Genomic DNA, 27,782 nt, shown 5'->3' on the forward strand with positions numbered 1-27,782 from the left:
TTGGCCGCACGGTTGTGCTCGCGGACCGCTCGCCCGCCGCTGGCTGTGCTTATTCCTCCGCGCATGCGCCTTGCCGTTGACGGAGCGGAGCCCATTTCCTTCCAGCAGCAGGCCTTGCACAGCTTCAACACACACACACACATATGCGGACGAGACAGCCGTCAAAGCGAAGCCACGTTTGGGATTGTCTAATCGTTAAACCCCCCCGCAAAACCTGGATGACCGCCGACCGCAGGAGTCTTCCTCATGGGCCTTCATCGCTGATTTGCAGCAAACATCTGGTCCGACACCACAGAGGGGTCTTTCGGGTGAGTTGGCCACAGCGGACCGACTTGTTTTGTCTCGGTTATGCTGCTTGCTGCGCGGGGGATGGTTTTCAGGATCGCGCCCGAGGGGGGGATGTCGTTACTCGGTTGTTATAGTCGACTCCGGCCGCGGCTTTTCTTCCCGGTCACCGGCAGCACGAGAAGCGCTTTGTTGTCAACGGTAAACCCGGTTAGCGTTAGCTGCTAGTTAACGTGCAGTGAACCGTCACGAGACCCATTATCGGACACTATTTGGCGTTATGCTAGGTCTTGCCGGATTTTTTTTTGCCCCCCCCCCAAAAAAAAAAAAAAAAAAAAAAAAAAAAACCCAACAACAACAACAACCACGGGGGTTTGACAGGAGAGCAAAACGAGGTGAATGTTAAAACTGTCTGCCTCGTTCGTTAGCTCCAGTTATGTTCATGTTATGGGCGATTTTTTGCGGCTGTGCCCAAAACCTCCTGGTCGCCCCCTTTTCTGTCCTGTGATTCCATAGTCGGACACCTTGGTCGTCTCTAACGCCTTGTGGTTTTGACCTTTTTTTTGTTTTTGTTTTTTGTTTCGAGTCTCTCCTCTGTGACACATTGAGGTTCATCACTGCTGTGAAGCCCACATTTAAAACCAGGACTCGTTGTGTTACAGGCGGATGCGCCGTTATTGAGTTTGGATCAAATGTCCTGTAATTGACTAAAAGGTTCAGCTGGTGTGTCGTTGATGTAAGAACCGTGTGCATATCAGACTTGTGGAAATACGATGTTCTGCCCTTTTTGGGAATCGTTTTGCCTCTTGCTGGGAAATAGGGACGACGGACACGTCCTGTCCGATAATGGACATAGTACGTGTATCCTCCTCCTCCGGGACACAGGGACACCGGGACATAGGGACGAGGTTCAGCCCCTTGTCTTGAGGAAACATCGATCCATATCTCTCCTCTGATCACGTTCATGTGTCAAACACAGTCCTGATCATTTTTTTTTGTCCCTGCTTTTAGGGAACGACCCGCAGCTGCAGCAGAGCTGTCCTGTTGATGATGACAGCACATATTTGTGTTGTGGTGCTGCTCTGTTTGCTCTGTTCACCCCGCGGGGAAGTCGTTTTTCTCTGGCTTGGCTCCACAGGGTCAGAGGTCAGAGGTCGGGTTGAGCTACAGAGCACCATGTAGGAACTGATCCGGCTCCAGTGTCTCTGCTCCAAGCAGGGTGGACCGTCGCAAACTTGAGTTTTTTTGTTTTTCCGTTTAAGGAGTATGAAATGTATTATCGACAGCTTTACACTATGTTGTCGGTAGTTCATTGAGTACACGAGCGTGAAGCCAGCTGTCCCTGGAGCTTTGGCGGCATTGTTTGCTCGTTGGTCCCTCCGATGCTTCGAGGTGTCTGTCTGACATGTACATACCTTTGCAAGCCGCGGCATGACTGACAAAAAGCATCTGTAGCATATTGTCACTTTACATGGTGTTCCCATGGACTGCTCTGCTTTGTAGCGCGGCGTAATCAGCGCCGATCTTACTGCCGGGCTGTTTTCAGGGAACAAATCTTATGATTAGCGTATTATCTCCGTGCCTGTGCTTGTTATCGGACATGTTAGCGTGTTGTGGTAGCTCTGAATCTGAAATATCATCTCTCCAGATCTTGTTGCCAATTTTAATAACTGATTGCCTCGGCAGGTTGGACCAGCGATTAGCTTTTGCATTGTAATCTGGATAGAACCACTGGCAAAAGGCCTGTCTGATTACATGGATGGTTGCATGAACCGTTTGGCTCGGTTCTCCGTAGGTCCTTTGCACTGTGTTGTGTGGAATGTTTTAAAGATGACTCCATGAGTTTGATTTGAAAGACAGAAAACAACAATCGGGTAAAAGATGATTTGTCCTTTGTTTGTTCTGCTCCCACGTAGTTCTGACATTTTGATGCTGTTACAGTGAGTGCAGAGTGCTGATGAAGCATTGTGAGAGCTTTGGTTTTCTATTAGAGGAATCTTTTACCAGGATTGGTTGGAGTGAGGTGGGATATAAGGGCTTCATTATCCCCAGAGGAATCTACTGAACCCGACTGCAACATGTTGGGGATCCATATGCTGTGTCTGTCAGGTTTAATCTGCTGCTGGTATATCCAACATAGTCCCTCGGGGGTCTCTGTGCTCAGACTCAAGTACGTGTTTTATTTTGCTGTAAGTATCATTCTTCCATGAACCTCATTTCAGCCCCCAGCGTAATGTAGCAGGACTCTAAACTGACTGAGGAGTGAGACTGTGCAGCTCTCCATCTGTTAAGTCTGATCCATCCAATAAGGTGGCAGGAGCCTCACAGATAAAACCCTTAGACCACACTTAGTTCTCTCCTTCCCTATCTCCTCTTTGTCGATAGCTCTTTCCCCACATCATTGACTGATGGCTAGATCGCAGTAGGCTAATCGAGGTCTGGCTTGACGAGGACTAGAGGTGACAGGACAAGTCTGCAGACCTTACATGTCGTCTCGCTCCTGTTTAGCAATGAGTTATTTGTGGGGGGGTTCTGGTCTAGTCGATCCTTAAAGCTGAGAGGAGCTGAGCTGTGCTACTGTCTTATGTTAAGCTTTGAGCCTGGCTTATATGCTCAGCAGGGAAGTAATAGGTCCTCTGTCTGTACACTGACCATCTCATTGCACATTTGAAGCCCGTCCAAGGCTCTGACCTCGACACAATGACCGCGTTTAGCTCCCTTTTTTATTTTTTTTCCCTCCCCTCCAGACCCAACTCTCCAATGCCTACTGCCTCTTTAATCAGCAAGTGCAATAACAGAGGGATTTATTGTGGTGACTTTGGTGCAGAGCTTAACAGTATACTGACACTCATGAGCAACAGGACATCACAGATGGTGCAAGACATACTTTGCAAAGCGGGCTGTATCGCATCTCTGCATAGATTCATTCAGCATCATTTATTTCATGGTTGTGTGCATTTCAGCCTCCTGGTGTGGTGTGTTGGTAGCTGGAAAATGAATGCGCTTGCAGCACATGACTCTATGTACCCAAACAGACACAGAGTGCAGTGCGATGTATTTTACTGTGTCTGATAAGGTGCGTGCAAGCTCTGACTTGTGCATTTTTATTGTAGACCTTGCAGGATGCAAAGTGGCAAGTGGTGCCACGGTCCACTTGTGTAGGAAGGGTGATGGAAAGTGAAACAGGCAGCAGATCTGCACCTGCGCTGCTTCCTGTTTTTAAAGGCTGTAGAGACAGAATAGGTGCAGCGTACAGCTGTACTGTACACAACTGTTTGGGAAGTGTACAGCGGTTTCGTTGTCTCTCAGCTGATCAGTGATCAAGACGTTCTTTGTGTAGACACCGGACGTGACTGTCTTCCTGGCTGATTCCTATTAAGGATATCACTGCTCATCATTCTCCTAATCAGATCATTATTGGTATTATGAAGTTAATATCAATACTGTTTAGGGCTGTCTGGGCTGCAGCTGATGATTATTAGTTGTATATATTTCTGATTTTCCTCTTGATTAGTCAGCTAGTTTCATGGTACACGTCAGAAATAGTGGAACCAATGGTGAAAAAAGTCTCCAAAACCCAAATTAATGCCCTTAGATTGCATGTTTTGCGCAACAATAATTAAAAAATTACATAAATTGAACTGATTTTTATAAGGGATGCATAAAGAAAACCCAACACTTATCACATTAGAGAAGACAGAATTAGATATATGTTCAGCACTTCTACTTTAATAATAAATTATTAATCCATTATCAAAATTGTTGCAGATTACTGCTGACTCATTTATTAATGAAATGGGTCTGACCGCTGTGACTGTCATATCTGTGGTTTGTCTGTTAATTCTCAACCTTAGCAAGTCTTCTAATGGAAAATTTATTTTAGTTGGTAAAAAAACAAAAAAAAAACTGCCAGGCTGCTCTTGGGAGGAAAAAAGACCACAATCATCATCCCTTAAATGTTTTTTTCCACTGTGTTGTCACTCCTGTATCTTCTGCTCTGGTCAGCACCTGCTGAGTTGTGATGGAGGTGCCCCCCTACACACACACACACACACACACACACACACACACACACACACACACACACACACACACACACACACACACACACACACACACACACACACACACACACACACACACACACACACACACACACACACACACACACACACACTTCTTCCCCACACACTTCCCCTCCCTCCAGGCGATCCCTCCTGCCCAGCAGAATAGTGGCATTGTGGCTGCCATCTTGCATGCAAACTCAGCGAGGCCTCTCCATCTGGGCAGCGGCTGGAGAGCCCCTTGAGGCTTCTACCGCCACGCCTGCTGGCTATCTGCACAATGTAGGCAATGAGGAGCGCTGCAGGCCTGACACATGCCTTAGTCTTTCACTACGCCCACAGGCTGCAGAGATTTCCTACGGAGAGCCGCTAAACAAAAGGTTGATGATAAGTCCAACATTTTAGCATTTCTAGGAGATGCCATTTTCAGACAACTTCATATTTATGAAATATCTGGTTTCTTGTTTCATTGTTAAAGTGTTGCTACTGAACTTGTGGTGGTATTCATATATTGTTTTGTGATATTGGATTTAAGAGGTAATGGTGTCATAAAAGGTGCCTGGCGATGACCCCCACCAGTTCCCCCAACCTGCAGCTGAGATGTTTCATTATCTACAGAACCATTCTTCATCCAGAGGTGATCATTCAGAAACAGCAGCATGAATCATTCTTTGGGTCCAAGAAATAAATACCAAGTCACCAGCTTTGCTATGACCTCTTGGTACCTCCTCATCTTTCACTAACTACCCTCCTTGTGTACCGAGAGCTACCTCATGGTGCAAACCAGCATGTGGTTTGTTGTTTAAATGACAGGTCGGCTCCATGACATCATTCTCTGTTTTGGGTTTTGAAAAAGCTGATTTTGACTGGAAACTCCAGTTTTCTGTTTTGTTTTTTGAGACAAGTTCTGTGTCAGTTAGTGTGTCAATAAGATCAAATTAGATTCTCATCCCACACCACGTCTGAGCATGTTCAGACTGGCGATAATACATGCATGATTGTAGTGAGTATAATACACAGTATACCACCTGTGATTGGAGAGCCAAGTAGTCTTGTAACAATGGAAAGTTGATACCACAGATTTTGCCCTTGACATTGTCAGCTGGCTCCTTTATGAATGTACACACTGTAGACGGTGCAGACTGTATATCAATATTAGAGTGCATTGATAGGGATAATGTCATGCAGCCAGATGTATTGCAGGTATATGACATGATTCATGTGACATGATTTCTGTTTTGGAGCAAGAGACCTGTGCCCCTGTTTGTTGAAATAACTAATTGTCTTAATGTTAGATTTACTTGCCATTATCTCACTGATGCTGAAGATATTTACTCCTTTGGTATTGACATTTGGATTCGAGTGACGAGGCCCTTTTGGTACTATGGTTTGTTACCCAGCCCTTAGTGAGCTAGTTATTGTCTTGACATAGGTAAGCTTCAATTGAAAAACGAAACAACTCTTAATACATTATAATGGCACTTCTATAGAGTTGGGAAAAATTATATATAATATAGCTTCAGGTCACTGTGATTTGCAGTGGATTTAGATTCGGTATACAGCCTGGTATACAGGCCATTAGTAGCAAATGAACAGAGCTTTTTCAGATCAGGTGATTTTCACCCAGAAACTCTTTGTAATTTAAAGTACCAGGTCACTGATGATGTAGTAAATACAGTCCTGTGTATCTCTCTCTCTCTGTGATGGATATTGACAGTTTTATCTTTATCTTGCACTGCATTGTTTGATCCTTTGTTGTGCTCTGTCACATACTCACTGTGTCAGGCACATCAATGAAGTATCAAACTGATATGTGATCTCTGGACATGAGTTCCCCAGCCAAGCAGGAAGTGGACTGTAACAAAGACCTGTGCCAATGTGCTGTTTATATTTGGGACTTCCTCTGGGGCCTGTTACACAAAAGCAGAATTAAGATATCCAGGATAAGAGAGAAAAGCCTGGCTTGACCTAGCCCAGTCGGAGCATCCTGGCTTAATCCGTTTCACAATTGCCAAGCCTGACTGATCAGGTGCGGCTATTTCAAGCCAGGTGTAATTTATCCGGATAAATGCGCATTCACGTCCATCTTCAAAAGACCACGAGGTAGATCACAGATTCACTGATGTGAAATGGAAAAGAGGCATGTCACATGCTTAAATCTTAACGGAAGCATACGAGGAGGAAAAGGACAATAAATGAAAAAGAACACTGCTGATTTCATTAAGGAGCGTCAAAAGGTGTGGCAGACCGAGTGGACTGACCAAATGCGTAGTTTCCTAAAAATAAACATTTACCGACCACAAATCTGAACTAAAACTGTCATAATTCTATAATGGAAGGAGTTATTGACTCAAATTATCAGTTGTACACATTAATGCCTTAAAAGTGAGCAGAGGAAGTTAATGTTACTGGTATTATTGGTCATCAAGATTACCAACCTTTCTTTCTTTCTTTTTTCTTTCTTTCTTTCTTTCTTTCTTTCTTTCTTTCTTTCTTTCTTTCTTTCTTTCTTTCTTTCTTTCTTTCTTTCTTTCTTTCTTTCTTTCTCTCTCTCTCTCTCTCTCTCTCTCTCTCTCTCTCTCTCTCTCTCTCTCTCTCTCTCTCTCTCTCTCTATCATTAAGAAAAGTCGAGGGGTCCAACCGGTCCAGAAACACCTTTTTCCATCAGAAAGCCCGTATGTGTTTCATCATCGATGATATCATCAAGAGCATGAGACTATAAAGGGAGAAACACCCATCTTTTAATACTTTTGTTTCCTTCATGACTTAATTTAAAACACCTTTGCAGCTTTATTGTCTGTTTCTAATCATCTCAAGAATTGTAATAAAATCATGATCAAGACTGAAGTAATAATAGTTTTCATAAAGGTAAAGTTATTGTGTTATTTATTTTCTAGCAAACCTTCCCTTTAACAGGGAATAACTGTAAGAAATTGGTTTCTGATCAGAGTAAACACTGACTGAAAGGCACCAGGGCTAAGGAAGCCTGGCTGATAGCCTGGCCTGGACCAGTTTCACAGAATAAATCTCCATGGTAATTTATGTGCCACTGCTTTTGTGAAACCGAACCAATTTTAATGAAGCCAGGATACCTGGATGATCCCAGTTTAATCCCTTACCTAGGTTTTGTGAAACGAGCCCGTGGTTACCTTCACTGTCTGATCAGTCTGTCTTCCTGTGCACAATACCTGTGTGTACAGAACAGTTATACTTAGGCCAATATGAGGGGGAAGGGGAAGTGGTGCAGTCAGTGTGATGATGTCAGATGGTGTCTTTTCTCCATTTATAGAGATTCAGTGCTGCTTATTGTGACTTCCTGAATACGAAAACAGGATGAATCACTGATAATGATAATAACAATGAATCTTGTCTCAGCAGGGAGGCTCCAGCACTGCCTGTTTTTATCTGCCCTCCCGATGTACTCCAGAGTAGTTTCTGTGCAGTCGAGTCATCGGATGCTCTTCAAAGACACGGTAAATGCTTCTGCTTTAATGATGTCACATAGAGTGCTGAAAGGTACCTGATCTACGTCTACTCTGATACAGGATTTTCTTTTCAAGGAAGTTTTGACTTGATCTTCTCTCTGTGTGGAAGTTCCCTCAGGCTATCTTTTTAAGAAAAGCATTATCTTTTGTCCTGATGTTTTCAAATTAGAGATTAATCAAGAAGATCTGTGCAGTGCAGTGATCTGTGCAGTGTAGTGATCAGGTTGTTGTTGTTGACGCAGCCTACATCTGGGCCTGTTTGTGATACTTATTGTAAGTCGCTTTGGATAAAAGCGTCAGCTAAATGAAATGTAATGTAATGTAATGATACAGCAGCTGATGATTTACTGAAAAGATTTACTGAGAGGTAGGTAGTAGCTGGATAAATGAATGCATATAGAGATGAATGGAGATGGATTTAGAGGTGGCCGTCTACATTCTTCATTCACGGACATTGTAGGAGCACAAGAATTGATCTTTTTGTTGCGCTTAAGTTCATACTCTGAATAATGCTGGCAGCTAAAATGTAAAATGAAATGTTTTGCCACTGAGGATGGTGGCATCTTATTTCTCACCAGTCCCTGACAATCAATATGTTTGTTATAGCATCATTGATACAGTACAGTATTGCAATAATTTGTGTGGAAAAATGATATACAGAGACACCAAGTGTTGGTATTTTATTTATACGGTAAATAAATACATTTGTTTTGTGCATGCAACATTTATGACTGTTTTAGGGCTGGGTTTGTCTGCTTCACAATCCCATTTTTCTGCAACACAAAGACTTGAAGTGAGATGAACAGGCTAAAGAGTGAAGTCTTATTAGACAAAACAAAAGTTTTCCTTTGGGGACAGAGTTGGTAGTTGGAAAAAAGGTAATAAGTCACAGTGTACATTATTGCGATACTCAGAATATCAGAATGTTTTACATCGCAATAACATGGTATCATCCATCCACCCAACCATTATCTATACCCACTTTATCTTGAACAGGGTCACAGAGGGGCTGAAGCCGATCCCAGCTGACATTGTGCGAAAGCGGGGTACAACCTGGACAGGTCGCCAGTCCGTCACAGGGCCAACATGGTATCATGACTTATGTATGCTGAAAATAGCGTATTGTGGGGCCTGTGGTGATTCCCACCCCTTTAGCCAACATTATCTATGTGGTAGTCCGGCTACAGTTGTCATACAATAACTGTATGTAAAAGTATATCACTTTTAGACATGCAAACAACTGGAAATGCAGACTGTGCTCATCTTTGGGAAGCTGGTTAGGGGTGATTTCCTTGTTGCTGCTGTTACTGGTGGGACAGCGTGAAGGCTTTTTTCCTCTCGGGAAGAAATTTGACCTCGTTAACCAAGTATAACCACAATTTCTGACGCTACCTTCTTGCACAGCCTCACTGAGGCCACACAAGCCTTAAAAACATCCTGAAACATAATATGTAGTAGTAGTAGTAGTAGTAGTAGTAGGATCATGATTATCGTGATTATCTGTTGCTTTTTGCACTGAGATCTTTTCAAAGTTGTAACAGAAATGGCAGCAGTCTCAGATTTTGGTATATTGCTCTAAATAAAGCATGTTAATAACACGTAGCAGTTGTAGAGTGATACACCAAGGACCCAAAACACTATGACCACTCATGAAGGGAATAACTTTGATCATCTTGTAACACAAATGCATGTAAAGGTCTGGGATGTTGAGTGAAAAATTTAAAAAAAAAAACAATCATCCGGCTTGTTATTGTCACAGGTTACTAGCGCAATTATTGTTTCCATGGAGTTGATTAAAAATATTTGACTTTTACTGAACACAGCAGGAGAACCGTTGAATGTTAATCACCATCCAAACAGGTCCCTCAAAATAAAATATGAAGTTTCATAAAAGTGCTGTAATACAATAAATATCTTATCCAGGATAAAATCTCTCACCCACACTGACCTGTGCACGCACATGTTCAGTCACTCACACAGATCATTTGCTGTTCTTGCTGATGCCCAGACCATGGTGGGGTCAGCATCGGAGCAAAATAAAGCCACCCGTCTTAAGTTTCTGTGGAGCTCCTTCTTGAGTCTCCCAGGAATGTAAGAATGTAGCAACCATTTAGGATACGCGGACCCCTCCCTGCGCACTAATTCAGCCTTTTTCAGTGTATCAGGTGACAGGCAGAATTTGGATAAATGTCAGGTTATAGCTTATTTTTGTGGTTGTGGCCAAATACACATGTAGCTCAGCCAGGCAGCCCGATGACTTTGTATTGTTATTGGCACAGGGGGTGCTTCATGTTGTCACTGTGATGTTATTGCTGTAATAAAACGCCATTCTGTTTATATTCTCCTGTAAAGCAATGTTCTCAGAGCAGTCCTGGACACTGTCTTTTCTATGGTTGTATATCTGTGTGTAGTCAGTGCTGATACATTTTTAAGAGTTTTAGCTTATGTGCTGTGACATGCAGTCTGTAGTCAGGATGTTTTCTCTTTATTCCGGTGTGTCCTGTGCTGCATATTCCTGTGACCCGTAAACCATGTGCAGGGCGGAGTATCGTTACAACATCTTCAATACTGGTTCCTGAGCAATACTTTGTTCAATAGCGATTTTATCAAATCCATTTGAAAAAAAAGAAAATTACACATTACGGTGTGACAGGTGTGTAGCCAAAAATGTGTTTTGAAAAGAGTTCAATAAGGTGTTCTGATGTACGATATGCCTGGGCTGAAAACGAGTTGTTTTTTTTATCTATGTGGGTGGACCCGCCTGCCCGTCAGTGTTGATGTAGCCATTCAAGTTTGGTACACAGTCCTCACCATGTGTCACTATAAATGTTATGAAAATGAAGATTAGAGTCCTGAACTAACTTGATTACAGAAAAGCAATCAACGGTAAGTTTGATAATCACTCAATTGGGTCATTTCTCAAACCAAAATGATATCAACAGTCTCTTGTTCCAATTTTTTTAACGTTACTATAAATTGAAAGGTTTTGGCTTTTTCAGGAAGACTTCAGCATTTTAAAGATGTCACGTTTTTTGTGTGTCTTCGGAAATTGTATTTACTATTTAAAACTAAAGAAGATTGTGTGATCTGTGTTCAGTTGTCCAACATTTGATTTCCCTTGGTATGAAGTGAAGACGGACTGAGTGCTACTCTGAGTGGCCCATAAATACATACAAAGTGTGAACCTTCCCGGTGAATGTGCACATTTAACCTGACGAGGTTAAAGAAATTGTTGGGACAGAAGTATAGACAGTACAGTACAAAGATACATGTAATTGTTCCGGGCCAATGTTTGAATGATACTGTATGTAAGGTCATTTTATATAGCCCTGTGTACACAGACTTGTCTTTGAAGCTGCGTGCCTGTCCCTGTGCTGAGAGAGTGAACGGGGTTCATCACTGCACACGGTGTGCGTCAGGCTTCCATGAATTTACTGAAGAAATCCCTGAGCTCTGCTCTCTACAGCAAAGATTTGCTGCTGCTGCTGCTGCTGCCTCTGCAAACATTGGTTGTGCATTAGCAGAAAATCTCCTCTGTGATGCCTCTTGTGGGCCTCACTGTCTACTTGGGTTTTCTCACCCACACCTCCACTATCACCTTCTCACCCAGTGTCCTCCAGGTGGAAACAGACTCTGCATGTGCTGCCCAAATGCAGTTTATTCAGCCTACACATCGCTGTGCAGAAGGCACACACACGGCTGAATGTTCTCTAAGTCTGCGTGATTTAGTTCACAACAGGCTTCTCGTTGTGTTTTCTGTTTGAGCTGATGATGTGTTGCTTTTTCCTGCTCAACAATAGAGACCGCTTGGCAGGTTGTGTTGGTTGGCTTTCTGTGTGGGGAAGCGCGGTGGTTCTCTGCTTTGATCTCGAGAAGTGTGGGCTGTGTAGGAGAATCTGTCTTGATGAATAAGGCCTGCGTATGTGCACATGATGTTGCTTGCATGTGAATCGGAGTTGTACGTGTGGTTTAATAAACTAGGGCAATATGTACATGGTGAGATGTGAATATTTGCTTCAGTGTTTCCCCGTCAGCCTCAGACACATTGAGAGCGACGTATGACCAGTGTATACAATGTTTAACGTTACAATCAAAGCAGCATTATGCTGATGTACATCTGTCAGTTCTCCTCTCAGCTAATTAGGCTATATTTCCTAACTTGGCCTATGAAAAGAAATCATTGACCTAGTTAACGTTGTCTCTTGGGTTGTACTATTGTGGATGAAACTGTAACCACTATTAACTGCTAATTTTAGTAGATATTTGAAGGGTAATTGTTAATGTCTTTCATCGCTCAAAAAACAAAATATTTCTCGTTGTTGTTGTTTTTTTTAAATCAGTTCATTGACATTTTTTGCTTAATAAAGACCTTTTTGGAGTGTTTATTGACAATTTTAATGATATTTTTTTTTAATCATTAAATCTGAAATGGTGATGTGACATGACAGTGGCATCAAACCAACAGCAATGTTTATTCCAAATAAACAATTTTTTTTGTTGCCAAAACTGTAAAATGCATCAGCCACTCTGCATCACAGGAGTTCTCTAATGGAAAACCTGCGAGACGCTCTGGATAGAGCAATAATTTCACTTCCTGTCAGTGTGTGAATATGCATGTGTGCATGTGTCAGATGTCTGCACACACACACACCGTACGTGCACACGCGCACACACTTCCTGCGTTGGAGCGCACGCACGTGGTTCAGCCGAAGCGGACACCCCACCGTGAAGAGTGCCCCACAGTGTGCTAATGCAAGTCTGTGGTTGTGAATTAATAATTCAGAGTCCTGGCATCGCTGGGTGGAGCCTCTATTATTCATGGTTGGCATTGGAACCGACAGATGAACTGCTGTTAATATTAAGGACCGGCAGATCCAGTCCTCGGCCAAGAAACCAGGCAGACTTCAACACTTTCATGTCTCCATCCGCTGTCATCTCCACCCACCGCCCCTCTGACTCCTCCTCTTGCGCTGTGTCCTTGCTCCCCTGATCTCTGTCCTCTCCATCTGTGAGCATCTTTTTCTCTCATTTTGTATTATCTGGATCTCTCTTTCTACATCTCCGAATGTCTCTTTCTGAGTATGTTGTGCTGTGTCCGTCCCGCTCGCATTTTCATTCCAAAACTCTGTTAGTTAAAAGGTAAAGAAATGTCATGTTGCAGAAAACAAATTTATTCAGCTGGGTCTAAAACGTAGCTCAGAAATATGGAATATAATTGTCAGGTAATTCAGGCAATGTTTGGTTTTGCGGAAGATTTGGAGCCCTGTCTTTCTGCATAACAACCTGATGAGTGTATCTCCTTTTTTATAGCTGTGTTTCTGTCTGTCATCGTGTTCTCTCCTGGGAAACCGGGTCTGTCCGTGTCTACCTTGATTTTTGAGGCTGCCATCCCTGAATCTCTTTCCTTCTCAATTTGGGGTTACCTACTGAGCAGGTAATCTGTATAATCTATTTTGAGCAAAACAGTATCATGTGCAATTTGAATTTTTGTTTTTCGCTCCTCCCCCCCCCCCCCGTCTCCTTATACGCTTCTTTCCCTCCTCACTCTGTTCTTTTTAGTCCTCTGAGTCTGATTTTCCTCTACGTTGTCAGTGCTGCTGCCACTGAATGCTTCTTTTATTAGAGAGATTTGGAGCTGCAGTTGCCACTAATGCCGCTGCCGTATTGTACCAGCACCCTGCTGAGGCTTCTTCTAATGACATTCTTTGTGTCTCCATGCTTGTGCTTTGCCTCCCCGTCTCCTCTGCTCTGAATGGAGGAGTTGTCATGCTTTGCCATCAAAGGAGGAAAAGAGGCAGTGAAAGCAGCAGGCGGTGTCAACCCCTCCTCTTCCTCCTCAATTGGCCCCTCACCTCCTGGGATGTTTGAAGCCACTTGTGTATGTATGTGTGTGCATGTTTGCAGGACAGCATACATTAGGCCATGGCTGAAGAATGTGTATGCATTAATCCAAATACTTTAGTGTTTGTTTGTATTTTGCCAGTGAGAGACTGAGTCTCCCAGAATCCCTTGCTCTCTTAAGCTCTCAACCTGCATCCCAAACCTCCCATCAGCACTCGGACAGCTTCCTACTCTTATCTGCCTCCACTCGTCATTTTGCATTCAGGCTGATGTAGTCCTCTGTCATCCTCGCCTTCTGTTCCACTCTGCAGTTTAGCACAATCACAAGTGAACTTTCACTTGCATCTCACACACGATAGCCAATTAATTGATGCAGCCAAGTCTGTACAGCAGCTGCCCCACCTAAACATTTACATACACTCCGCTTTTGGCCTGTTTTTGCTTTCTCACTTAGTTTCTTAACCCTGATCACCACATAAAGCTATGATGGGCTCAATACCAGCGATGTCCTGATCGAGTGTTTTTGCCCCCAATCAAGTTATTAATTATTGAATATCTGCTGATTCTTAGTCCCAATTCTATACTTGAATTTGCCTAGTTAATACAGCTTCAATGCACACTTCAAGTTTATTAAGATTATTAAAATCAAGCCAATGTAAATGACAACCAAATAGGTCTATAATGCATTTGGAAAAATTGCTTGCTGTTCCTTTTTTTTAAATTTTCATTTATATATATTTTTTACACAATTGCACTTAGTACAACTCTAGATTTCATGTTGTTGTTTTTTTTAAACAATATAACCAAGCAATAAAACTAAAATATGACTTTATAAATAGCTTTTATCAGCTCCACTTTGAATTGTGCAATACCTTAACTTTAACATTCAGTCACAGCAAATACTAATCACAATTCCACAGTGTCACAATTACCTGAATGAACTCACTGTATTTCTTTGTGGGTTTTTTTTTTTTTAGCTGCCATGACTAATCAGTAGTATTGAATGTAGCTCTGTTACTACCACCTCGTAAAACGCTGACAGTGCACACATTTAAATTGGCTGTTGTGCTGCTTTTTTTCCCCTTTGATTAAGCAGACTGTAACTCAGTATAGCAGATACCAATCAGTTACAAAATGCCTTGTTTGGCCCCAATACTGATCTTTGATATCAGCTCTGGACATGCCTTCTCAGTACAGTATCATTTATAAGTCCCTTGCATCTCATTTTCTGTTAACTGTAAATTCATTATGCATTGACTATGCTGGTGCAACTTTATGTTTTTGTTATCACCAGCATTGCCCCTAAAGGGACTACAGCATACAATAAATGTGTGTATCAATTCTATTCTGTATAGTCAGCAGAGACCCATAGTGTTATGTTGGGTTGCTCGTGGTTCTTCTAGTTTACTCTGCATTTGCAGTCATTGTTTCATTTTTATTCTTTGACATCAGCTCAGAGTAGGTTGATAAACTGAGGAGAATTAAATTAATCTGAATTTAAAGTGTAAAACACTGATTTGTCTTTTGGCGCTCAAGATGAGCACATGATCATAAATATCATTATGGGATATGTAGGATCAGTATGTTTTTTTTGCAGCTACTTTGCTGCTAGAGACAAAGAGACAGGATATGTCAGTCTAGGGCAGCTTGAACACATTGTTCAATCTGTCTCTAGCAAGCTTTCAAACTAAATGAAAACACAATTTTAAATTGCTGATCTACCACTTTAATATATCTGGTATCACTAGCTGAACCTTCACTCTTTCTCTGATCGAATAAGCCTGTTTTTTTGCTCATGCATGTTCTTCTAATAATGCAAAAAAATACAGCATACAATCCTGGAACCACCACCAAACATTGTCCAATTATAAATGGGGAAGTCCTGTAAGAAAAATAGTCCAAGGAGGCACTCTCCCAGCAGGCAGACTCTCCAGTGCCTCCATAATGTATGCAATGATGAAAGCGACTGCAGCCTGCCTCCGCTTGCATGGATATTGAGAGGATATAAATAGCCAGGCGGCAGGCCTGGATGAGTGTGCGCTGAGACTGGAACCGCAGCACACAGCGCTCAAACAATCAATAAGCAGTCACCGCTACCCTTCCTTCCCTCCGCTTTCTCCAGTCCAGCAGCCTCCCCGAGCTGGAAAGGGGGCGGGGAGCTTCTCTGTCTCCCTCTTCCTTTCTTTCAACCACTTCCTGCCTCCCTGCTTTTGTAATCTGTTATCAGTGGCAAACCCGAGCCTGTGACTTGTTACGTCAGGGAGGCAGGCAGCAGGGCCGTCTCCCGTCTCCCCACCTGCCGGTCCGACTGACCGACTGTGGTGTGAGAGGTTTCTCTGTCCCGCTGCTCTATTTTTTTATTCACTTGGATAAAAAATATGGGTCGACGGCTGTGGATTCGACACATGCATGACTCCTTTAATCTAAGAAAGATGACTTTTTTCTCCCAATGTTATTTTCTCTTATTTGTTAATTCACTTTATCCATTTCTCTCGGTTCTGTGCACACACGAGTTTAATAGCACAACCTTTATCTTGTGTTGGCCTGAATTAAATTTCCTACATTTATTTTCTTTCTTGGCGTTCCTGGTCACATTCAGGTCTTGTCTTGGTGACAAATGATTTATGTAACTGATTCTGGCTGGATCTATCCGTCATGTCTTATTCTTGTTTATTAGATGGAGCAGGACAAAATGAATGTTTGATTCAGTAAATCAATTGAGGGGTTGCAGTTTCAGATGTTTTCTTGTTCTCTGTAGGACTTTGGTTTAGATCTTGGAGCCGGTTGTTGAATCTGTTTCGGGGAAATATCATTAACCTTGCACCCACCCCACATCCCCAACAATTAACAGTAAGTCATATCGAATGTCCCTGGTGCAGCTGCTAGATGATGCTATAAATCTGTGGTTGAGTTGAGCAGCATTTTCTAGTTAAATAAATGTTTAAAAAGCCACAGAACAACCTCAATCCAAAAGACTCTAACTCTCTGTCTCTCAGTTGCTGCTGAATTTTAAAAAAGAGTTTCTGTGGGACAGTGAAAAGAGAACCTCAGCTAAAAAAAGGTGAAGATGGTTAGAAATGTTTCATGTGGCAGATGGCAGAGGGAGCCGAACAGTCGAAATGACGGAGCGAGCCACAGCCTCTCTTAACTTCCTCACTCTCTCCTGCCTCTCTGCTCTACTTGAGATTTCAGTGTGCCCTCCAAGCACCAGTTTGTGCCAGCTTCCTCCTCTTGAGTTCTCCTCGGTATAATCCGAGGATCTCTTTCAGGAGTGAGAACCAGTCCGTACTTGTGTTTGAGCTTTTGCTTGTAAACATTCATGCATTTCTAATCTTTGTTTGTTGAAAGGGTTTTAGTGCTGTGATTAGTGGTAAATTAGTCCTGCTGATTCCAGCTCTTGTATTTTTAAGTTGCATAACTGCTCCTACCTGCTCAGGAGCAAGACTGCACAGCCAAACAAATATAAAACATGGGAACATCATTCTGAACACATTTCAATAAAGCAGCAGTCAAATTTCATCCGTGTAAAGTCAACATGGAGGCAGTATTGGTGAAATCATCTATCAAGTTATCACAGCTGCAAACTGGTAGTCATGTTTTGACTTGCCGTGTTTGGAGGCTACGGTACATCACTTTATTTGCTCAGGCTGAAGTGAGGTAGACAATAATGATTATTATTATTATTGCCGGTTAGCACTGCTAGCAGTGTGAGATAATAAAGCAGCTAAAAGCTAACGGTGATGTCTGAGTGACAGCCGGGCCGATGTGGGTCTGGGTGGAATGGACAAAATCAAATCACAACATACTTTTGACCAAATACCTCAATATCAATATTGAAACAATACTGTAGAGATTACTGCAGATGCTTTCACAAAGTATTTACGCAATGACATTTTTAATATATTATTACCAGTTATATGGATATAATGACTCGGTGTGTAAAAGCAAATAATAGAGCAGCTACAACTGTCTGGTAATCTCAGAAAATAACATCACTTTAATGTAATAAAGCCTTTAAAACCAGGGGGGAAAAATATGACGTCATATCCCAAATCTAGCATATCTTTACGTACTATGGCCACAATTATCAGTTTTAAAATCAGGTAACCACTTTGCAAAACAAAGACAGACTGCCACTTAGCAGAACCCAAGATTAAGGTCCTGATCAAGATTCAGACTACAGCATAAATATATCCCAACCTAAAAGACATAAGGCGTCAGGACCAAATCAGAAATTGCCCATGAATATATGTATGTAGTGTATTGTAGTTGATGTCAATCTGTTCCGCATCTTGGGTGCCTCACAACATCTCAGCTAAAAAGACAAGAATCTCAGAAGAGAAACGGTGTTGTATGGTGATTTTTGCCTGGACTCCTGCACAGAACACTGTCTGTCAGAGTCATGTGATCACTGAAGCATGCGGAGACCCAGTAGTGACGGCATGCTGTGGTGGGAGACGGCTCGCCCAGATGAAAAGGACACGAGGACACCGAGGCTTATTAAATGTCTGGAGAAGCTGCTTGCTTCTCTGGACACATCGTCTCTCTATTTGCACTAATTGAAGCCTTCTTCCTGGTTCCTTGTGGGGGGGCCTCACGGCACATAGATATACAGACATATGCACAATGTTGCAAATACAGATGCAGAGACAAAGACATACACACCCTAAATGCTGCCTGCTGCTATGTCTAATATATACCCCCCCCCCCACACACACACACATTAAATTCAGCTGAATTGCATTGTCTATGCACTGTTGCTCTTTTTTTATGTTCAATACAATAGTTAGATAGCGAGCCTCTGTGCCTATGTGTTGCTGCTGGGTTTGAAAATCTAGAAGTTGTTATAAAAAAATATTCCTCCAGTTTTTTTTCTGATGTTGGGCCTCTCATGGAAAGACTGTGTTGTCCTATTAGATCTGCTTCTTCTATTGAACTGTCAGCCTGTTGGTCGGGCTCTATGTTGTGATTTAATGAAGACACAGTCTGGTTGGCTGCGGGCTTTCAAAGGTCGTCTGTGGTCCGACTCGCACTTTTTCTTGGTTTGCACTAAAAAAAAAACACCCTTTGAATGTCTTTTGTTAATGTTGTATTTTGCATGATTTAATATTGATGGGGAAAGCCAAAGCTCAATCTGTGAGGCAGAATGACCATTAAGAAGAGGGGTTCATACTGTAACTAAAAAAACAGCACTGAATCTGTCCTGGTAAAAACAGACACCTGCCCTCTCCTGCTAACAGCTGCAAGTCTGTCTCAGCTGAATATGTAAACTGTAAATTGTGTTTGGTGTTTGGTGTCATAAACAGGGACAGACACTAAAATGTGTTGTGTGGCTTTTATACACACTATCTGTAGTTGCATATTTCCCAGCTAGGAGTATTGCATTTGTTTAATGTTGGTCATACACACCACCCGGTTCCCCTTATACATGCCCATCATTGGCTGCAGCTAAAAGTCTTGCTGTCAACTATTTTATATACGAGGAAATGCGATGCAGCCACGAGTCATTTGTTGTTGACAGTTTGAGGCTGTCCACTCTGCACAGCCTCCAGCCCTCTGAGCACTTTTTGTATACTGTATATTTGCATACCCAGTAGGGCACATTTCCATATTTTTCCCCGTTTCTTTTCACCGCCAGTTTCTCTACAATGCCAACTCTGTACTGAGCATCAGTCACGGTTCGATAGTCATAGCTGCACGCTTCTTGATGCTGTCATATTAATTCCCTGAGGGGAAACTTGTTGTCAAGATTATGTCATATGGATTGTGGCTATACAGTACTGTAAATAAACCTTCTTAGCTCAGATATATCACGCAAACATAATTAATGTTCAAATTACGTTATGGTCCTTTTTGAATTGTAAGTCGTATATTTCAGTAGCTTTGTTGACTTCCCTCCAATCTCCCAAAAACACAAGCGGTGTGATTTAATAAAGACTTAATTGTGATTGTTTGTAGAGAGACGTTTACCTTGCCTGTGTCTGTACAGCCGTGACCAAACATTCACATCATGCATGTCTGTACATAAGCAGATGTTTATCTTTGTGTCTGCACCCTCAGTTGGCTTACCAAACTGTGGCTCACATTTCTAAAACAGGACCGACACCCCAAGGCAGACAGTCAGACACCTGACTCTGATCTGATGTGACGTTGGCAAGGCTGAAAGCTGTCTTATTGCACAAGGTTTATTCCCTCCCCGTAATATATTTTACACTCTGCGATGACACGTCACATGGTGTTAATGGTTGAATACAGGGTTCACACTTGTGGCCTGAATTTCAAATCATATTTAACTCTGCATTCCCCAACTTGTTGGCCATCCTGTGTGTTCTCCTCAGTATGAGTGCATGTGAGAAGTAAGACTAGGGCTGGGCAATATCATCTGAAATACACATCACAGTTAATTGACACATTTACCTCAGTAATGATCCTTGTCTTTTTTTTTTTAGGTAATCTTGTACAAAAAAAATCTATCCTTAAAGAGTTATTTTCAAACAGAAAATCATGGATTTGGACCCCAAGTGTCTCTTTGCACAGTAAAATCTCTGCTCTCGTCCTCTACTGTCTTCATTGTGTCACATTTTTTCATAAATATAGCTGCTTTGCATTTCGCAACAGCGGTGCTTTCAAAATATAATAGTTTTTGTTCATGGCGTCACGTTGGCAAACACCATTTAATGGACTGCTGTCTCTGAAGAGAAGTCCTCAGGTTAGATATGCAATATTTTGATATTCTCCATTTCTCAGCACTTTTTGTGACATTGTCAGATTTGAGATGCTGAAACAAAATGGGTCGTGTTTCCATTTGGAGTGGCAACTTTTTTTTTCTTGTAGTTATTACGTGTAGCATTTTATTCTGTATCTGTTTACTGGAGCTGAAGGGCTCCCAGAGGGACGTGACCTCGTCTTTTTTCATCTTCCAGCTCTTCTCATCTGCACCCGTAGCTGCTTCTCTTTCTGCAACACTGGGATGATGTTTGTTGTCATGGTTGTTCCTCAGTTAAATTCTGTTAAACTGCTAACTGCGAGATTGGAGGGAGCATGCCACCCACATCTATGTGTGGATGAACGCAAACAATGTTTGCGAGCAAATGCTAATTGTTATTGATTGTTTGTTTGTAAAGCTTTAAGTTTTTGGCAAATTGAAGCAGCATTCGAGCCTTAAGGTTAGATTCAGTGCATATTTGAATGAAAGAATTTAAGTTTTAAACACATCGATATGAGTTAAATTGGGTTGGTTAGAAATCATAATATCAAAACATAGCTGTTAATGTCAGTTCTTTTGAGAAAATAGAGAAAGAAGGACCAGCAGACAGCTGCATTGTGACAAATGTGAGACCCAGGAAACAGTTTGTGTTGTGTATGAAGCTGCCTCTGCAGCATATTGGGTGGCATTACTTGACTAACCAGACATGGAATTCGATGGGAATGTTGTTTATTGGATAATGGATATAATACTGTCCTTTGTTGAGTGTAATGCAAGCTGTTGTTTAGCGCTGACTCAGCAAATTGAATTTCCTTCCGGACAATTAATGACATTCTGATTTAAATTGACAAACATCTGGACCAGGCGAAATCGTCTCACCAAGTGGACTTTCACGACCTCTCGCTGTTACCCTGTAATCTGCAGAGGGCCCTGGGCTCGCCTCGGACCAGAGACTTGTGTTTACATAACCCGAGGCTCTATCACAGTACTTTCAGAAACCGACAACAGCTGTTTCAGTTAAACACCAAACTTCTCTGGTGATTTCTGTTTAAGCTTGTATTCATCCAGGGAAAGCTGACGGAGCAACAATCAGCTAAACATTCTCACAGTTGCTTGCACATGGTAGGTGTCCAGTACAAACAGCGCTGGGATTCTTGGACGGAGTGTCGGCCAATAAGAGTTGGATCACAGTGTAAGGTAAATGTTCAAAGTTGTAAAATGGTACTATGGCAAAAAAAATATTGGAGAGTGAAGGCTATTCGTTCCACCATGAGATAAATCTTAGAGCTGCTCCACAGAATAATTTGCCATTACTGTACTAGATTGCGATTTAAGCTTTTACATCTAGATGAACTTAATTCTAGCAGCTTCAGGACTCTGGATGGTGGTGTAGTATGGAAATGAGTCAACATTGCTTTAGGTTGAGAGGAAACGTAGGATTTTGCACAGTGCACTGAAATATTAATGTGGTGAAACAAGATCACATGGATATACAGTACATGTTGATGACTCACTTTAATCTGGTGTCATCAAAGTGCAGGAGGTTGCAGCAGGAGATGTGATTCACAGACACTTGTGCTGACAATTTAGGAGGAACAGGATTTAACACACAATACTGGTATCAATAAAAATGACAGAACAGTTGTAATATTACTGTCATCTGGCATAGCAAAGGAGAAAAAAAAGCAGCGCTACATCAAAGACTGGTGATACATCATTTAGTGTGTTGCCATGACACTGTTAGCAGCAGCTCCTGCCACACGGAGGAAGATTATGGGGAGGAGGCATAAAGAAAGAGTTACATTCATGTGTGGTGTGAACCAGAATGCTAAATGTGCTCAGTGATATGAAACGTTAACACAATTCTCAGGCGGAGTTCAGAGCAGCAATGAAATAAAAAGTGCGCAGGTGAGTCTGGCAGAAGAGTTTAACTGTTGCTGCTCATCATCACATCGTCTGCCAGCGGTTTGTATCCAGCCCAAACCAGTCTGCTTGATGCCAGGACACACGCACGCAGGTCGAGTGTTTCTGCACAGAGTAGGATTACGCTTATTCTGTTGTTGTAAAATCCAGCCTTCAGGCTCGACTCCCTGGTTTTTGTTCCGTCCTCTGATCAGTGCAGCATCACACCCAGACACACTTAGCCCGTCGCTTATTCTTCATTGTCGTGTTGTCGTCGTCGATTCTGCCCGAACGCAGCGTCACGTTTCTGCAAAGATATTGAGGAAAAAGTAATGTTCAGTCACATCCCACCCTGTGGACCTTCTTTCTCAGTTTCAAACATGTATGATATCGCCATCGATTCCTTTCTGTGTGTTAGAACTGGATTGTGCTCTGTGAGAAGTGCTGGTGTGAGTTCTACACAGTCATCACTCCACGGTCTACGATAGGAAACTGAATTGAAGAAGTCGCAGGCCCTCACCGAGCAGCACTTGACTAACTTAAGGAGACTGATGTGAGCAGTGTGATGCTGAAGCTCTTGAATAGCTCGCAGGCATTCCTCAGCACTGGAGAGATAAGAATAGCACTCTTGTGTCTCTGCTCTCGTCTCTCCTCTGTTGGCGAGCGAGTGCGGCTGTGGGTTGGTGAGCCGCGCTTCTCTGTTCCAGCTCTGCTGCTTTAGACGTAAAGAATGGCAAAAGGGAAAGAAGCAGGTCCGCTCTGGGTTCACCAGAGCAGCCCGGCCTCGGATATATTTGGCTCTGTCAGTTTGCATACAGATCTGCACTGGTCTGCAATTAGGCTGTTTCCTGTTTGAAAGCAGGATATGGTAGCGCTGTGAAGCTCGGCCATAGATGCTCTCAGGGAGAATGCCAGCCGGCAGCCCGGCCTTCTGAAGGAGATGCAGCATTTTCATGGAGCTAAAATTACACGGAGCACGAAGTTACTTTGTAAGTAGGAAACGATTGGCTTCCGCTCAGTGGATAAAATGTTCCTTTCCATGAAGTGGAATCAAAGCGAAAGCTATGGGCTCTTATTAATTATATCCACGCTAGATATGCAGGGAAATCAAAGGGAGGTGAGAGGTTTAAGAACACATTTTCAGCTCAGATACTTGGGCTACAAATTATATTCACCTTGTTTTGTTCACTGGTTATATTGAGCTATTTTGACTTTACTTTCAGGGCAGTTGTCGTCGGTCTAAAGGCTGGCAGTGACCAGAGTGCTCATGTCCATATTGGACTGCAAATACAGCCCCTCCCGACCTCATACGAAATGCTGGAAAAATATGCGTCAGCTACTTCCTCCTTCTCACTCTCCACCCTCCCCTTTTAACTTCCTGTTCCCTGGATTGCTCGGAGGTGAGATGCTTTGAATGGAGGCTCCTGTGTGGAGACCCTATTCAGTTACTGTTACATCTCCAGACTATTGTAATAACTAGTATGCTGATTTGTTGCTGTGTCTTGACAATGAAGGATTGATATAGTAAAAAAAAAAAAAAAAAAAAACCCTGAAAGGGCGTTAAGGCAGTGAAGAGCTGCACTGAAACACAATTACATTCACTTTTCAGACACACAAAAAGACACTGATGTGGGCACACGTGTAAATACTCACCCACTCAGACACACACCAGCATACTCAACGTTGTTTCATTCACACACCTCAACACATTTTATCCTCTGGTCACACAGTAAAACACCCATACGTGAACTTCTTTATACAGTACATGCTGAATCTTCCTGTTCTTTCTCTGCCTCCATCTGTCTGTCTCTCTCGCTCGCCCTCCTCCCATTGTATCAAGGTCACCTTTAACAGACTACCAGATGGAAAGCGAGATGCTGAATAGTGGGCTAATATCAAAGAGCCGCCTTCTCGTTTACAGCCTCCGAGTTTCAGACTCCAATCTTTGTAACAGCCCCCGATAAGAGAGTCTTATCAGGAGGTAACTTCATTTGTCAAAGGAAGTAAAATGATACACTGGGAGGAAGGATTAGGGAGATGATATTTGTTGCACCTTGGGAATCAGCAACATTAAGTGTGATAAATGAAAGTATGAATTACATTTGCAGTAAAGTCAGTAAAATATGCACAGTGGCTATGGTAGACTGTTGAAACCCAGTTGAGTTTTTGCACATGCTTTATGCGCCAAAAGTATTTGACTTGGATCTGTACATCACCATCACTCCAGTTAACGTGTTCTTGTTTGTACGTCTGATTGTGATATTTGTTATATTGTCTCATGACTACATTAGTAGAACATTAAGATTTTATTTTGGGTGAATATTTTGAGGTTTAGTATCACATGAGGTGATCTTCTTTTTTGTCCCCTGTATGCACACATGAGCAGAGAGGCCATATTTAATGTATTTGGATCACTGGCTTTCCAACCGTGAAACACAATCACTGTGTTATGTTGGAGCCAGAGCACATTTTTAGGTATTGTGCATGTTCAAAGACCTATTTACTCATATTGTGGTTCTGGTTCTGTAGTGCCGTCTTCAGCCACCTTTTCTCGGATGACATACCTTCATTAGTTAACATGCTGCACTGATGCTCTCGGCTCCTTTTATGTAATGTGATGATTCAAATTATTTGTACCCCAGAGCCAGTTATATTTTTATTTGTATGATTTTGGTTCCAGTTATATCATCTATTAACTGCACAATGAGCAAAGAAATGCTGGAAGGCAGTTAGAAAGAAAAACACTTCACATAACAATATCTTTTTTCAGAATAATTGGGCAACAAGATGTGGTTGTGACTTGTTTTCTGCGGACATCCACTTCTTCATGTTAGCACAGTGAGCTCTTATCAAGATATTAAAGTATAGACTGTGATGCCCATTATCAGCTGTGGTCTTATGATTCTATCAAAATGGTTGTTTTGCACAGACATCCTGCAGCAAAGACATATCAGTCGTCTTCTGTGGTGCTGAGAACCCAAAAAGTGTAAATGACCATGTGGTTGGTTATATTTCTAATGTCTTGCCCTTTGTGTGTTGCAGCTCTGATGGTACTAGCTGAACAGTGACCGCTACCTGCCTGAGGACACCTGCTGCCCAATTCCCTTCATCATGTCCGGGATCCATGTAAGTGATCACCCAGTTTACACATACCTAGGAAGGAAAACACTGGTGCAACACTTTCATATATCATTTGATTTCATTTTCAGAAACTTCATTTCTTTCATAATAAAGAATCTAACTGAAAATAACAAACTATTTGACAACAAAAGCCTCCATCTCTATAACTGACCTGCTCTCTTCCGGGCTTCAGACCTTTTGGACATTGTCATTTATTTTTATTGCAAAATGTGCATCATAACATACATGTACAGCTGCATTCACTGTTTATTCTGCTCACGCAGCTCTGCACTGCTCAGCAAACCTTTGTCCACCCTGTTGGCAGTCACACCACAGCTGCTTCACTCTCAGCCAGCCACTTACTGACTCTGCTAGTTTACCGTTAGCCAGTTTGTCTTGAGCCTAAAACCGCCGAGGCCGCCCACATGATGAAATCCTATCCGGCTGCTGCCAGTCAAACACATCCTGAGTCCCAACCAGCTCTCCTTCCGTGGGTCCGCTTGACCTTGCCGCTCTCCCCTGTGGTGATTTCAGATGGCCATAAGACACTAAAATGCCCCAGAATCCTGAACTCCATGGTGATTCACTTCAGTCAAATCATGCTGCTTTCAGGGGAGCTCAGAAAATGTGTTTATAATATTTGTAAAAAGACAAAAAAGAAATGTCTGCACATCCCGGCCTGCTAAATTTCAGGGGCACCAGTGCATCCAAACAAAATGTTCAGTCGGACACGGGAGGCTCTTGCTATGTTACTCATTTAGTAGCATGCTGAAATGATTGAGTGAGGAAGCATGTTGTCAGGGATCAATGGTCGTCACATCGACATCTTAACAGTCAGCTGTTGGTGGTGAAGTAATACACATATTTTACAGTCACTTCGTCGTCCGCTAGATAACAAATCATTAATTCATTGAAAGCTTAAGATATAAATTCATGTAAATCTTCCCCAAAGCCGTTCAAGTGGTCTCTTCTGCTTAACGTCTTCTGCTAGAGATTAAATTAGTAACCCTCCTTTATGAATACCCTTCCTGCCTGTCAAATCTTCAGCATTATTGTGCCCTCCTGGAGGTTCATATTTTCCAGCAACAGCTGTCAGGTTCTGTTACTGTTGTTTGAAATAAATGATAAAGTTCAATATCCTCGTAAAAATAGCTGTAGCACATGTTCCTTGATCTGCCAATGTTTTTTTTTTTTATTGTGTGATCATAGCATTTATTCAGCTTTGTCTGTTTTAAACATGAAGACTGAAGTTTAATTTCTTCATTGTTTGTTCCTGCCTCTGTGTTGTCGCCTGTAACCCTTTTAAAACTGACGCTTCCTAATTAGCACTGAACTTCAAAGCTGCAATTCACATCCCATTTCACTCACAGGGAGTTATAATTAAGGAATTTTTAGGAGTTTGGAAAGACCACGACTGAGGTTAAACTGAACACTTTGAATCTGTTACCAAACGTAAGATCTCTGTATTATCTGCAGGAGCCTGGTTGTGTTACGTGTATTAAATGTATTCTTTTTCTTGCTTTTATTATGTTTTTGTCAGTGATTTTCAGTTGCAGGTAATCATTCATGATATACTGTATACTCAGTCACCACGTCTTATTACTCAGGATTTTCTAATTGCGGTTTGTAGCTGCATACATGCTTTGTGGATTGAATGTGGTCCTGCCTTGAGATTGTTGGTTTGGTGGTTTCTGTGTTGCAGTAAGTTACATTTTGGATGACTAAATATTCTCAATGAAATTTTCCCCAACAATACATCCTATCTAGTCCATTTTAAGTCCCTTTTTTCATTTTGCCACATGACAATTAATAACACTGGAGGAGGATTTTCTGTGCATGACCCCGGTAGGAGCTGTCAGCACTGGTCTCAACTCGTATCCTATTATCATAATGAACTATTGTCTCAGACTGCATCAAACACATTGAGCCTCCACAGCTCACTCGCTCACACCTGCTGCTTTTTTTACTCTGCTTGTGTCATTTCATCTCATTCATGATATCAAGGCATCATTTTCATCAGAGCACAGTGCTGATCTAACAATGCAAACTGAATACACGACATCCATATTAATACGTTTAAATTTGGATGTATCATTAGCTCACTTCTCTTTTCTGTCATTTACATTTGTCTCTCGCAGCTCCTGCTGTTTGTTTCAGTTGTTTTAGTTTTTAAAGGCTTTGCTCGCTTACATGTGTTTAATCTTTTTAATAGTTGAATAAAATTGCAATAACCACCTGATACTTTTATGTGTAGCTCACACTTTGTGTCCTATCGACTGCAGTAGAAAGAATGCTGAAGCTAGCTGGTGAGATCGCCACGATTAACTGACTCTAAAATATAATGTACTCATTTGGTTTTCTGTAAATGAAAAATATGAC

General features: G+C 42.1%; 1 protein-coding gene across 4 annotated transcripts in view; it reads left to right on the forward strand.

Moving 5' to 3' along the window:
* Positions 1-111: 111 nt before the first annotated feature.
* LOC138616208 (tyrosine-protein kinase CSK) overlaps positions 112-27,782 on the forward strand; it is a 43,323-nt gene continuing 15,652 nt past the window's right edge. Inside the window, exons 1-3 of one of the 4 annotated variants that reach the window (XM_069690351.1) lie at positions 112-308; positions 7,728-7,822; positions 25,326-25,409. In XM_069690351.1, the coding sequence (XP_069546452.1) occupies positions 25,395-25,409 (15 nt within the window). In that variant the 5' untranslated portion in view covers positions 112-308; positions 7,728-7,822; positions 25,326-25,394. Of the gene's footprint in view, positions 309-461; positions 487-7,727; positions 7,823-23,568; positions 23,684-25,325; positions 25,410-27,782 lie in introns of those variants that run through there. The other 3 variants (XM_069690350.1, XM_069690353.1, XM_069690352.1) reach the window with 3 other exon arrangements.

The sequence above is a fragment of the Brachyistius frenatus genome, unplaced genomic scaffold, assembly GCF_029030835.1.
Source record: "Brachyistius frenatus isolate BFR_SWC_R1_liver_20210118 unplaced genomic scaffold, ASM2903083v1 Contig_9, whole genome shotgun sequence".
NCBI lineage: Eukaryota > Metazoa > Chordata > Actinopteri > Embiotocidae > Brachyistius > Brachyistius frenatus.